The 14,186-nt window shown below is 38.2% G+C and overlaps 1 protein-coding gene across 1 annotated transcript; it reads left to right on the forward strand.

Annotated features, from left to right (window-relative positions):
• The first annotated feature begins 997 nt into the window (after positions 1–997).
• Positions 998–12,040, forward strand: LOC142163805 (uncharacterized). Its single transcript, XM_075220950.1, has 6 exons — positions 998–1,001; positions 8,659–9,357; positions 9,498–9,620; positions 10,617–10,689; positions 11,477–11,560; positions 11,971–12,040. Exons 1-6 carry the CDS (start codon positions 998–1,000, stop codon positions 12,038–12,040), a joined length of 1,053 nt encoding a protein of 350 aa, XP_075077051.1.
• Positions 12,041–14,186: the final 2,146 nt, after the last annotated feature.

The following is a 14,186-nucleotide window of genomic DNA, read 5'->3' on the forward strand; positions in this document are numbered from 1 at the left end:
CAGAGCATGTTCAGTTGGGTTTTCTACAGCTGACATCTTTCCCGTTGACCTTAGATTGTATGGTGGTTCCGCCAGTTTCGGTCGACACAAACCAACTTTCTTTTTTCTTTATGGGGGATAAAAATAAAGCAAAATAAAAATGAGAAGAAAGAAAAAATAAAAGAAACAGGAGTCAGTTTGTTCATTTATACAAGCATGAAATCACACAGAGTAATTAATTCGTTCATTAAGGCTATCGCGTTTCCTAGAATTCACAGGGACCTTTCATTGCCGGAGGTAGGCCTAAATCTCAGTGTTTGGCAGACATTTAGACTTTAGACTTGACACATTTAGATCCGAAATAATTTATTTTCATTGATAATTTGGACTGATACAAGTGAGAACAAAGATTGCATCACTGTTTCATAGAACTTTTTAGGCTTGGACAACTTGCCCTTTTGGAAAGTAAAAGAGAAAACTAGGGATAAGGGTACAAAGTGGGAAAAAGGGGCAAATCAACCTACTCTAATAACCATCCCCTGAGTCGTTTCCCATATCCTCATCTTCTTCTGTCTCTTCTTCCGAATCCTCCTCCGGATCTTCTTCTGGCTCTATGCTAGACTCTATTTGGATGCACACCACTACATAGTCATCGTCTACGGCAGGTGGCAACATGTGGTCAATGGATCCTGGGACCACCTGATGGTGCATTAAAGTGGTCACAACGTAATGTGGCAGGATCTCATGGTAAATTTGAAAAGCAGCCATTGCGTCCTCTAACCAGTCTTTACCCTCTCTGCTTGGCTGAGCCAACTCTTCTTTCCCGTTGATCCAGACATAATACTCTGTTGTACACCATGTGTTTTGACCCATAGGCATTGTGACCAGGCTGTTCCACTCTTCTTAGAGCCTTCTTATCTCGAGGATTTGAATATGTTTGTTGTACGAATCCTCGTATAGTGTTGTCTTTGTCCACAGAGGCACATCTTGGATCATCCCGTATTGTCTGAGGACCCACATGGGTGAGTATGGTTGAATATCTTTGAGTCCGATTAGCTCAATGAAGTATTTCTGAGGAGTCCTCAAGATTTCTCTTCCATCTAACTAGGACAGTTTCCAGTTGATCCATTCTCCACTCAGGTTGGTCAGCATTTCCCTCCACTCTTCTTGCCCATGTAGGGAGACCCAATGTCTCATTCTTTTGTTATGGCTGTGGATCATGTTATTGACGCCCACAAAGTAATCGATGGTTGCCTCTTGCTGGAAGAAATGTTCAGTAGCTTAAATATAGAGTAGCAAGTTACAACCTTTAAAGAAATCATACCCTCCTGAACATGCGGACAAAGACCTCGGCATCTCAGCTAATACCATCAGCACCAAAGTAGCTTAAAGATTGCCATAGAAGATCGCCAGAACCACATGTAATAGGTTGATATTGATCCGACCCCTTCACTACAGGAAGAGCAATAGTCTCAATAGTGCCATTGAGAAAGTGATAGGCCTAAGACTCTCCCAAGTCACTTGGTCACATTGAAATTCCCCTGAATACCACTTGTAGCTTTCACGGTGCCCAAATCTGTCGAAAAGCTAGTCAAGGCTGACCCATCCGTCCTCAATACTTCTGAGACTCCTACTGTTGGCCAGGCCTAAGGCATCTAAGAATCGGTAACCGGGCATAGTAACTGGCAATATTGGCTTCCTTCCGTTGAACGACAGCTCCGTGAAACTTGTGAATTCTTCCAATGTCAGTACTAACTCACAGTCGGCAAATTTGAACACCACCTTAGCCAGATCCCAAAATTCTATCAACAGGCGAGTGAGCACCATGTCTGCTCGAATATTCAGCAAAGCGGTTAATTTCCCCAGATGTGTCTGAACCTCATCTCCGTGTTCCCAATGAATATTATTCCACCACTATTTCAATTTATGTGGTCCTCCCATTACCATGCTAATATCAAGGATGTTTTGGTTGATTTCCATTTTTCCGTAGTGGGTAAAAGAAAGATATTTGGTAAGTGTTTGCTTCTTAATTGTGCGTCAGTGCCAAAGACTGACTCACCTAAGGTTTATACAGCATGACCTATTTTACTAGAGTAGAGTGTCTCCTACTTTTGAGTTGGACTGAAGGCTGCGAGAAGTTATGTCAGTTGACCTGACAAAGCCATTCTCTAAAGTTATAGAGTTTTGAAAGGAAGGTTTAGAGGGGTGTAAAAGACAACCCTCGTGTGCCATTGTGTGTGATAGTGTACGGCCAAGACTCGATAGGAAGAAATGTGATTACAATGTATATAAAGCAGTAGCAGACAAGGGCGTGGCAACACGAAGCATGATAATAAGCATAAATAGCAAATAAAGCAGGTAAGCACGTAATTGCAATTTATCTACAATTAAAGCAATGTACAAATAAATCTAGATGTCAAATTAGTGTAAGTTTGCTAAGGTCAGAACCTAAGTGTTGATCCCCAGCAGATTCGCCATTTTGTTGCACCCAATTTTGCACTACTCAAAACAAGATTCAATTTGTGGTTTCTCTTTTGTTGATAAAAGAGAGCCGCTACCTAATATTTAAAGGTATACTAATGCACCTATTTAATTACTAAGTCATATTCATTAGTAGTCTACTAATTAGTAAGATTATGGGTAAGAAATTTTGTTCTTCTAAGGGGAAGGTGTTAGGCACCCCTTAAAATCTACCTAAGGTAGCTCCATAGGACGTAGACTAAGTTTGGGATCAATTATTTTACTATATCTTAATTAGTGTTAAAGATTACGGCTTACTGTATGTATAAGTGATAGTATGATTAAAAAAAAAGCGCGCGATCTTTAAAGGGTGTGAATTTTTAAAAGAGTCTAGACATGTGTTGGTGAATATGATTGAAAGAATTTTGAAATATGTATGTAAGTGGTTTACATTTATAAAACTTGTGAAAAGAGTTTAAGTTATGAAAACACTTAGTTTAGGGAATGGGTGTTCATGTAACTCTAAGAGATATTCGTAAAACAGTGAGCCTAATATATATGGGTAAATTGGGTTTGTTGAAGACTTTAATTGAAGATTTGAGGTTATAGTTGATGTCGGAATTTGGTAAAATTTATATGGTTGGACTCGTGGTTGGATGAGGGTTCATATTTTATAACTTTTGTAGGGTTCCGATACGTGGGCCCCACATGCGAATTTTGGATGAAATTTTGGATTTTTATGGAAACAATTATATTTTCATATGGAATTAATTTCTACACTTTTTATTGACTGAATCGAATTATTTGTGGCTAGATTCGAGGCATTTGGAGGCCAATTCATAAGGCAAAAGCATAGCGGAATAAGAAATTACACTGTTTGAGGTAAGTAATAGTTTTAAATTTGGTCCTTAGTGTATGAAACCCCAGATCATATGTTATGTGATTGGTTTTGAGGTGACGCGCATGCTAGGTGACGGATATGTGGGTGTGCACCGTAGGGATTGTGACTTGGTCAAATTCCATGGAACTGTGTAGTTGAATTATCTGTTGATATCCGTACATTCTCTACGTGTTAAGGAAAATTGAGTTGAGACTCGTATTAAAAATCATGCTTAGACATATGTTGTTATTATTGGTACCCACTCGGGTCATTTATATGGTTGAATTATATGTTCAAATTGAAATTTCACATTCAATCATGTTTATTCATTTCATATCATATCTCAGTCTCTGTTGCTATTTATTAAAATATCATATTATCAATTTTGGGCTGATTATCATGATTTCTGAGAGCCCAAGAGACTGGAGAGGTTGATGACTGAGTGAGGCCGATGGCCTAATTATGAGGATATTTATGGATCGGGCTGCACGCCGCATCATATTTTATTTATTTATGCCATGATTGGCTTGATATAACGCTTGGGCTGAAGGAGCCCCTCCGGAGTCTGTACACATCCCAAGTGAGCGCAGGTACCTACTGAGTGCGAGTGCGAGTGCCGAGTGATGAGTGACTGTGACGAAAGAGTGAATGGGAGGACTGAGTGACTGCTACTCTGAGAGGATATATTGATTTCATTATTTGCTGCATTTCAGCTGTCATATATAATTATTTTGAAAATTTTGGAAAAGTATTATTTTCTGTTTCGGTCAAACTTGTTATGAAATTTCAGTGAAATCTTAAATATTGAACTTGAGAGCATGCCTACCCTTTTATGTTGGAAAGTACTGTATTTGGACTTAGCTGAGAAGCTCGTCACTACTTTCAACTCCTTATTTGTTATTATTACTTGCTGAGTTGGTTGTACTCATACTACACCCTGCACTTCGTGTGTAGATCCAGGTGATCCCGGACACAGTGGGTGTTGATTATTTCACACAATTGATTTTTTGGAGATTCAGAGGTAGTTGCTATATTTCGCAGACCTTGTCTCTCTTTCCCTACCCTTTTGTTTATTGTATTTGGTCTCAGATTATTATAGATCGAGTTTCCTATACTTGTAATGTATAGATTCTCATGTAGTCAGTGACATTGGGTTTTGGGAGTGTGTTTATTTCTAATGCTTGTGGGATTTATTCTTAAACTTAATTATTATGTTTTTAGTATTTAAAAGGAATTGTGGGTTAGTGATGTTGTCGGCTTGCCTAGTATCGAGATAGGCGCCATCATGATGGATAAGATTTTGGATCGTGACATATAGCGGTTGAGCTGAAGGAGCCCCTCCGGAGTCTGTACGCATCCCCAGTGAGCGCAGGTACCAACTAAGTGTGAGTGTCGATGTCACGACCCAAAACCTAACCCGTCGTGATGGCGCCTACCGTGATACTAGGCAAGCTGACATTTTCAAAACACTTACAAAATTTAACAGAAATGAATTAAGACATTTAAAATAACCAGAGGTTTTCATAAAAATGGGGGTAAAATCCAAAATAACATAAGTGCGAAAAGAAAATAACCCAACATCGGGGTGTCACTGAGTCATGAGCATCTAGATATCTAGTCTAATACAAATAGTGTCTAAGTATCAATACATAAAAGAAAGAAAACATAGAAGGAGATACAAGGTCTGCGTACGCCGACAGCTACCTCGTAGTCTCCTATACTCGATCACACACGAACTCAACGACCTCCGTGCTCAAACACACCTGGATCTGCACATGACGTACAGGGTATAGCATAGGTACAACTAACTCAGCAAGTAACAGAAATAAATAAGGAACTGAGAAGGAACTGAGAAGGAAGTAATGAGCTATACAATACAGTTCATTTCAATAATTCCAGTAATGAATAGACATGCTTTCAAATTCGGCAGTTCAAATCAAATCAATTTTATACAATTAAAGTGCGGGTAAATTCGGATATAGAATCTTTCATAAATTTCATGACAATGACAGATAGAAACTAAGTGCATCAACAAATAAAAAAGCAAGTACAGCCTCTCAAGGCAACAGTCACTCAACTCGTCACTGCAGCTCAATCACTCAACTCTCATCCCTCAGTACTCACACTCAATAGGTACCTACGCTCACTGTGGGTGAGTAGACTACGGAGGGGCTCCTTTCAGCCCAAGCGTTATATCGCTGCGGCGTGCAGCTCGACCCAATCAAATAAGTAGACATAAGGATCGTTGCGGCATGCAACCCGTTCCACAGTCCATAAATAGCCATAAGTCTCGTTGCGGTGTGCAACCCGATCCATATTCCTCACATAGCTCGCAGCTTGGCACTCAGGCCCTATCTCAGTCACTAACCTCTCCAGCCCTCTCGGGCTTTTAGAAATCATACAAATCAGCCAAAAGAGACAATAGCAGTATCAACAAGGAAACAAGAGGAAACAGAGATATGATACGCAAGTAAAACTGTGACTGAGTACAAAACAGTAAATAGCGGCTAATTCAACAAGAACCCGACCGCTGAGGGTCCCAACAGTAATACCATATGGCCTAAGCATGGTTTCTAACATTAATGACACTCAAATTTCTAGAAGATAGAGAGAACAGGTAATTAAGAATAGGTTATTCGACTTTACAGTCTCACTGGACGCACCAAGTCACAATCCCCCACGGTGCACGCCCACATGCCTGTAACCTAGCATGTCCGTCACCTCCAAAATAGTCACATCATACCAAAATTCGGAGTTTCATACCCTCAGGACCAGATTTAAAATTGTTACTTACCTCAACCCGCGTAAAATCCTACTCCGCAATGCCTTTTCCCCTCGAATCAATCTCCAAACGCCCTGAATCTAGCCACAAGCAGTACAATATAATTAATATAGGCTAAAAGAATCAATTTCACAAGAAAAACACAAAACTATAAGTCAAAATCCGAAATAAGCTCAAACCCGGACCCCGAGCCCACGTCTCAAAATCCGATAAAAGTCACAAAACCCGAAAATCCATTCACTCACGAGTCTAACCATACTAAATTCATCAAAAACCGACATCATTTGGTCCTCCAAATCCCCAAAATCCACTCTCCAATTCTCAAGCCCTAAACCCCCAAATTTCATTTCAAAATCACGCTAATTAGGTGGGGAAAATTAGTGGGAAATCAAGATTTATGATAAAAAATAAGTACAAGAAGCTTACCTCAAAAATCCCCTCAAAAATCTTCACCAAAATCGCCTAAGTTCGAGTCTCAAATGGTGAATTAAGACTAAAATCGCGAACCCTTGCTTTTAAACCTTCCGCCCAGATTTTTCGCATCTGCGGACCCACTATCGCATCTGCGACGCCGCACCTGTGGAAAATCCATCGCAGGTGTGGATTCCACTTAAAATCCTAGCTTCCGTTCCTACGCCTAGAAGATCGCATCTGCAGAAACCCATCGTACTTACGGCTAAAACTCGCACCTGCGCCCAGCTGCCTGCTTTTGCGACCATCGCAGGTGTGGGAAACTTTTCTCACCTGCGGCTTCTGCTCATCTCATCCTTGGCCACTTCTATGGTCCCATCCCCGCTTCTGCGAGCTCGCACCTGCGGTTCCCACTCCGCAGGTGCAATTACACCAGCAACAGCAACACTTCAGCTACCTTTCAAATCCAAAACCAAGTCTGAAACCTCCCGAATTCCACCTGACGCCCCCGGGACCTCAACCAAAGTTGCCAACAAGTCATATAACCCAATATGAACTTAGTCAAACTTTCGAATCACTCAAGACAACATCAAAACATCGATTGCACCCGGATTGAAGCCTAAAGAACTTCTAAACTTTCGAATTCCGCAAATGACACCGAAACCTACCAAACCACTTCCGATTGACCTCAAATTTTGTACACAAGTCATAATCAATATTACGAACCTATTACAACTTCCGGAATTAGAATCCAACCCCGATATTAAAAGTCAATCCCCCGGTCAAACTTTCCAAAAATTTAACTTTCGCCATTTCAAGCCCAAATTAGCTACAGACCTCAAATTCACAGTCTGGACACGCTCCTAAGTCAATAATCACCCAACGGAGCTAACAGAATCGATGGAACTCCATTTTGGAGTTGTCTTCACATAATTTTGACTATGGTCAAAATCCTGAGACTTAAGCTTCCGTTTTAGGGACTAAGTATCCCAAAATACTCCGAAACCAAAAATAAGACCTCCCGGCTAGTCACATAAGCAAAAACAGATACGGAGAAAATAGTAAATAGGGGATCGCGACTAATACACTCAAAACGACCGGCCGAGTCATTACAGCCAAGTGCTAAGTGATTGAGAGGATTGAGTGACTAAGAGAAAAGAGTGAATGTGAGGTTGGAGTGAATGGGAGGACTAAATGACCGTTACTCTGAGAGGATGCATTGATTCAATTATTGCTGCATTTCAGCTGTCATATATCAGTGTTTTGGAAAACTCTAAAAGATATTATTTCTGATTCAATCAAAATTTGATATGAAATTACTGTGGAGTTTTAAATGTTGAACTTGAAAGCATGTCTACCTTTTTATGTTGAAAAGTACTGTATTTGGACTTAGCTGTGAAGATCGTCACTACTTTCAGTTCTTTATTTATTATTGTTACTTGCTGAGTTGGTTATGCTCATACTACACCCTGCACTTCGTGTGCAGATCCAGGTGATCCAGACACAATGAGTTTTGATTCTTTCACACAGTTAATTTTTCGGAGATTCAGAGGTAGCTGCCATGTTTCGCAGACCTTGTCTCTCCTTCCCTATCCTTTTGTTTATTATTTTTGGTCTCAGATTATTATATATCGTGTTTTCCAGACCTGTAATGTGTAGATACTCATGTACTCAGTGACACCGGATTTTGGGAGTGTATTTGTATCCAGTATTTGTGGGATTTTCTCTTAAACTTAATTATTATGTTTTTTCGTATTTAAAAGAAATTGTGGGTAATTGATGTTGTCGACTTGCCTAGTATTGAGATAGGCGTCATCACGATGGGTGAGATTTCGGGTCGTGACAAGTTGGTATATACCATAATATTTTCTAAATACCCCAATAAAACTGGCTTTCTGGTAATATTAGGTAGAAGAAAATGCATCTTCACTTCAAGATTTGTACTTTTTCTCAATAAAATGAACTAGATGGTTTGGTATCTTATTGCTTCAAATTCGCTGATAATTAAAATGGCCTTCATATTTATCTAAATCACCATTTTACATTTTACCGATCCATTAATCTTATTATTCATTTCATGTAGCTACACTAACCAGTAAGATTAATTGAAATTATATTTAATTTTTTTTTTGTTTTTTTTTTTCAGAATTTGACCTAACAGATAATGAGTTGAAAAATTATTATTTGCAAAAGTTGGAAAACTTCTTAAAAGGTTGTGGAAGAAGTTTTGGGGATTTTCCAATAATGCCAACGCCTACTTATAAAGAGGAAGAAGTTGACACCAGTAACAAATTAATTCGAGATGAATTGTGTTATAATAGACGCGCTTTGGCAGAGGAACATGAAGAGTTAGTAAAGAATTTGACAGGTGAGCAAAATTGTAGTTATGAGAAAATAATAACAGTTGTGAATGAAAACAAAGGTGAATTTTTCTTTTTATATGATTTTGGAGGAACATGCAAGACTTTTATTTGGAGGACTCTTTCTTCTGCCATAAGATCTAAAGGAGATATTGTGTTAACTGTTGCATCTAGCGGGATTGCATCTCTTTTGTTACCAGGTGGTCGAACAGCTCATTCAATATTTATAATTTCACTCAATCTTACTGAAGATTCAACATGTAATATCAATCAAGGTACTCTGTTAGCAAACTTGATTGCCAAGGCAAAGTTGATTATTTGGGATGAGGCACCTATAATGCATAGTTATTGTTTTGAATCTCTTGATAGAACTCTAAGAGACATTCTTATATTCAAAGATGCATCCAACTTAGAACGGCCATTTGGAGGTAAAACAGTTGTTCTTGGTGGTGACTTCAGACAAATATTACATGCCATTCTAAAAGGTACTAGGCAAGATATTGTTAATGCTTCTCTCAATTCTTCTTATTTATGATCTCATTGTCAATTCTTAAGGCTAACAAAGAATATGAGATTGCAAAGTAATGAAATAGGGTCCCAGATGCAAGAGTTGAATATTTTTCAGATTGGATTTTTGCAATTGGTGATGGTACGATTGATAATTCAGTTGATGGCAATGAAAAAGTTGAAATACCATATGATCTTCTGATAAAAGATTCTGTTGATCCAATATCTGCAATTTTGGAAAGTACATATCCTGATTTTATCAATCGTTGCAACGATATAGGATACCTCCAACAAAGAGCCATTCTTGCTCCAATTCTTGATATGGTAGAATCAATCAACGAATATATGATTTCACTCAATCATAGTCCTGAAAAATCATATTTGAGTTCCGATACAATTTGCAACTCTGATCAAACTTATTCAGCATTGGAACATGTACACACACCAGAAATTTTGAACACTATTAAATGTTCTAGAGTTCCAAATCATGCTCTTACTCTAAAGGTAGGTGTTCCGGTGATGTTATTAAAAAAATTGACCAATCAGCAGGATTATGTAATGCAACAAAGTTGATCATAACTAAACTTGAAAATCAAGTTATTGAAGCCAAGGTTTTATCAGGACATATGGCTAGACAAAAAGTGTTTATCCCAAGAATGACATTGACTCCATCTGATGCTAGAATTCCATTTAAGTTCCAGCGAAAATAATTTCCAATCACTATATCTTTTTCCATGACAATCAATAAAAGCCAAAGACAATCATTGTCTCACGTGGGATTATTTTTGAAGAAACGTGTGTTTACACACGGATAGCTATGCGTTGCTATTTCCAGGGTGACAGCTAGAAAGGGATTAGAAATTCAGGTTTATGATGATGATGGACAAATAACTACTGAAGCTACAAATGTAGTATTTAAAGAAGATTTTCGAAATTTATTCTGACAATTGTTGAGGAGGTAGGCTTCTCTGTTTACTTTTAATCTATTTAATTACTAAGATTTGTTTTTTATGATAATGTCTTTTGTATACATTGTTTCATTTAGCATGTTGAAAGAGACCACGATCCGCTTGTGGTGTTGGAAAGAGAACTTCTTGAGCTATAGTATGTACAAAAATAAGGTTAGCATTCTTTATAGATTTATACACATATGCTTTGGAATTAAGTTTTGAATAATATGTATTAATGTTTTTACAGCTTTGTGCGTCCTGACTAAAAAATTCATATCTCTCTGCAGACACGTCAAAACCACGTTCTGCTTATGCCGTTAGAAAGAACACTGCTGAAGCTGCTATATCTACAAAAATCAGGTCCAAATTCTTTGCATATTTATACAGATTTTCTTTTCAACGCAGTTATAAATTTCTGCAATTTTGATTTTTATAGCTTTGCACGCTCTGACTAAAAAAAGATTATCTCTCCAATGGCATGTCGAAATTGCGATCTGCTTGTGCCGTTGGAAAGAGGACTTCTGGAACTACAATATATTAAAAAATTAGACCAAGATTCTTTATTGATTTATACAGATATACTTTTAAATTCAATTATAAATTCTTGTATTCTGTTTTTCACAGTTAGACTTGGAAGCAATATTGTATGTATTCACGTTGAAGTCACTTTCTACTTGTGCCGTTGGAAAGAGAACTTCTGGAACTACAATACATACAAAAATATGGTGTAGATTCTTTCTAAATTTCAACAAATATTATATTCTTTTAAACTCAATGCTGAATTTCTATCATCTATGGATCAAACAAAGACACCTACAACTTGTGATGTATCCTATAATCCGCAGTGGCGGACCCACGTGGTGGTTAGCGGGTTCAACTGAACCCGCTTCACCAAAAAATAATACAGTATATATGTATAAATTAGGATTAAAGTTGTATAAATTTTGTATAAATACTTTATTTGAACCCACTTGACAACTACTATTTTACAACTAAAGTTATGTACTTCTAAGATTGAACCTGCTTGTACAAAATTCTGGGTCCGCCACTGGTTGATCCCTCCATGAACTGTTTAACTTACTGTTGATGATTCAGCAATTCCATAAATAAATACATCTTCTTTTGAATTTACTACTTTTGTTGCTAGGATTGATGAACCAAATGGGAAAAGAGTTACTGAGGTGATTCCAGAAACATTTGTAGGATCCAAATACAAAAGTGTGTTTTTGAGGTATATGTACTACTTTTCTTGCAAAGTTTGATAAGCCAATTGGGAAAAGAGTTGTTGCGATGATTCCTGAAACATTTAATAGGTATGTTTTACTTTTGGGGAAAAAATGTAATCTGTTTTTCTTTGAAATTGTTATAGAGTTATATATCATGAACTGGTGCAAATACATTTTGCTATAACTTGGCGTAACAGTAATTCTTACATCGCAAGAGACTCATGTTGATGAAAAAATACTGGATGTCATCTAGAAAAGAGGTTTTAATGTGGTATTTCATCAACTGAATAATGTGAATTTTGCATTAATTAAAATATTGTCCAACTAGAGAAAAGAAAAATATGTATACTGCGATATCAGGTACGATATTTTCTGATACTTCGTGTTCTGATTGTTCTTTTTGTAACTTTGGCAGTAAAGGTATGATTAATACCATGGTTCCATTGATGAAGCCTTCTCTATTTGGTAATCCTACTATAATTTGATCTTATAGCTGGGAACAATTAATGGCATTCGGAATGTAAGAACGTCACTGTTCCATTTAATTCTTACCAGGGAGAAGGGTCAACGTTGTCCCTAAACTATTGGAAATAGAGCAATTATTCCCTCTGTTTGCTATGGGGCACAAAAATACCCTCACAGTTAGTCAAGTGGAGCACATATACCCCTCTCCACTAACAGACTCCACATTAGCTATAGATTCACTTTCAAAAGTATTTTCTTTGCTGATTTGGAGCTCTCGCTTGGAAAACAATACCCTCCATATAATTTCTTAATTCTCCAATATCAAGGACATCTCGCCGACACCTCCCTCGCCACTTTTCTCACTTCTTCATCAATCATCACCACTCCTTATCTTATGTAGCAGACTTTTATCCCAAAAAATCCAACCAGCGAGCCCCATCAGACTTCAACAGAAACTCCTCCAATAGTCCATTTTTTCCTTACATATTTTTTTTTCTTTCAGAAATCTGTATAGAAAAATCCTAAAAAATTGTATAGAAAAACACAAGTCCAGAGTTGATCCCCTGCAAACGGTTTAAAATGGAAAGAGAGATGATATAGAGGCTTGAAAATTAAAAAATGGAGAAAATTGCAGAAGGATTAAACAAAATAAATGTAAAAATAGAATCGAATTAAGTCTCTAACACCAATAAATCTTTCTTTTTCTATGTTAATATCTCCAGGTGGTACATGTTGTAATACGATGAAGCTGAACTCTGGAATGGCTATTTCGACAGTGTTTATAGATGTTTGAAGGGTTAATGATGAATAAATAAATATGAGAACAATGAGGAGAATAATTGATTCTTTGATAGGATTTGTTGATTAAGGCATTTTTATTTGTTGATTGTTGAAAATGGAAAAAGACATGGGTAATTTAGATTTCATTAAATTTCTTTGATGAAAAACAAACAGCCAAATCTGATGTGGAACTCCAACTCAGCAAAAAAAATCTTTTGAAAGTGAATTTATAGTTGATGTGGAGTCTATTAGTGGAGAGGGGTATATATGCTCCACTTGACTAACGGTAAAGGTATTTTTGTGCACAATAACAAACGGAGGGTATAATTGTTCTATTTTCAATAGTTTAGGGACAATTTTGCCCCTTTTCCGTTCTGAGTACCCACAGGATTAGGGGCAATTTTGCCACTTTTCCGTTTAGTGGTACAAATTTTGAGGACCCACAAGATTATCTTGACCGATGCCATGAAGTGTTATGGAACATGGTTATAGTTGACACCAAAGGAGTTGATTTTGCTGTATTTCAGATGACGGGTTCCTCCAAGAGGTGGTGAAGAGATTTTATGTTGACCAGACCAGCTGGGTCGCCTACACTCACGAGGGAACAATTCTCACGGCTATTTCTAGAGAATTTACTCCCAATCACATTGAGAGAGGATTACCACAGGCACTTTGAGCGTCTCCAGCAATGCAGTATGATTGTTACTTAGTACGAGACCCATTTTGTGGATCTAGCCCGTCATACTCTCCGTTTACTTCCTACTGAGGGAGAGAGAGTGAGAAAGTTTATTAAGGGACTTACTCACCTTATCAGGATTCAGATGGCCAAGGAGATCGGAAGTGAGATTTCCTTTCAGGTGACTGCTAATGTTACGAGCAGGATCGAGATAGTTCTTGCACAAAAGAGAGGCCAGGGGTCTAATAAGAGGCATCGTCAATTCGGTGGGTTGAGTGGTGCCTCGTCTAGAGGTAGGGGTAATTTTGGTAGGGGTCATCCTCCCAGATCATTTCATTTAGCACTTCAGGCATCTCACGATGCTTCAGGGAGTCACGACTCTATTATGCCTTACTCTGGGCAGCCATCATTTAGTTTACATTCAGCTCCTATCAGTGCACCACCACTCTAGAGTCACTACAACGGTTATCCGTCCCGTTTGGGTCAGCTTTAGCAGCCACGGCAACAGGATGGGTGTTATGAGTGTGGGAACATTGGTCATATCAGGAGGTATTGCCCTAGGTTGTTGAGTAACAGATCTCGGCAGGATTCTCGTGCCATCATACCGGCACCGATTGCTTCACCGCCTGCTCAGCCAGCTAAAGATAGGGGTCAGGCAGCTAGAGGTGGAGGTCAGGCCATTAGAGGTGGAGGCCAGGCCGTTAGAGATG

This window comes from Nicotiana tabacum, chromosome 9 (assembly GCF_000715075.1).
Source record: "Nicotiana tabacum cultivar K326 chromosome 9, ASM71507v2, whole genome shotgun sequence".
Classification (NCBI taxonomy): domain Eukaryota; kingdom Viridiplantae; phylum Streptophyta; class Magnoliopsida; order Solanales; family Solanaceae; genus Nicotiana; species Nicotiana tabacum.

Coding starts and splice junctions, on each gene's coding strand:
- LOC142163805 (XM_075220950.1), top strand. Junction 9,358..9,497: donor ATTACATGCCATTCTAAAAG/GTACTAGGCAAG, acceptor AATATTTTTCAG/ATTGGATTTTTGCAATTGGT. Junction 9,621..10,616: donor AATATCTGCAATTTTGGAAA/GTACATATCCTG, acceptor ATCTCTCTGCAG/ACACGTCAAAACCACGTTCT.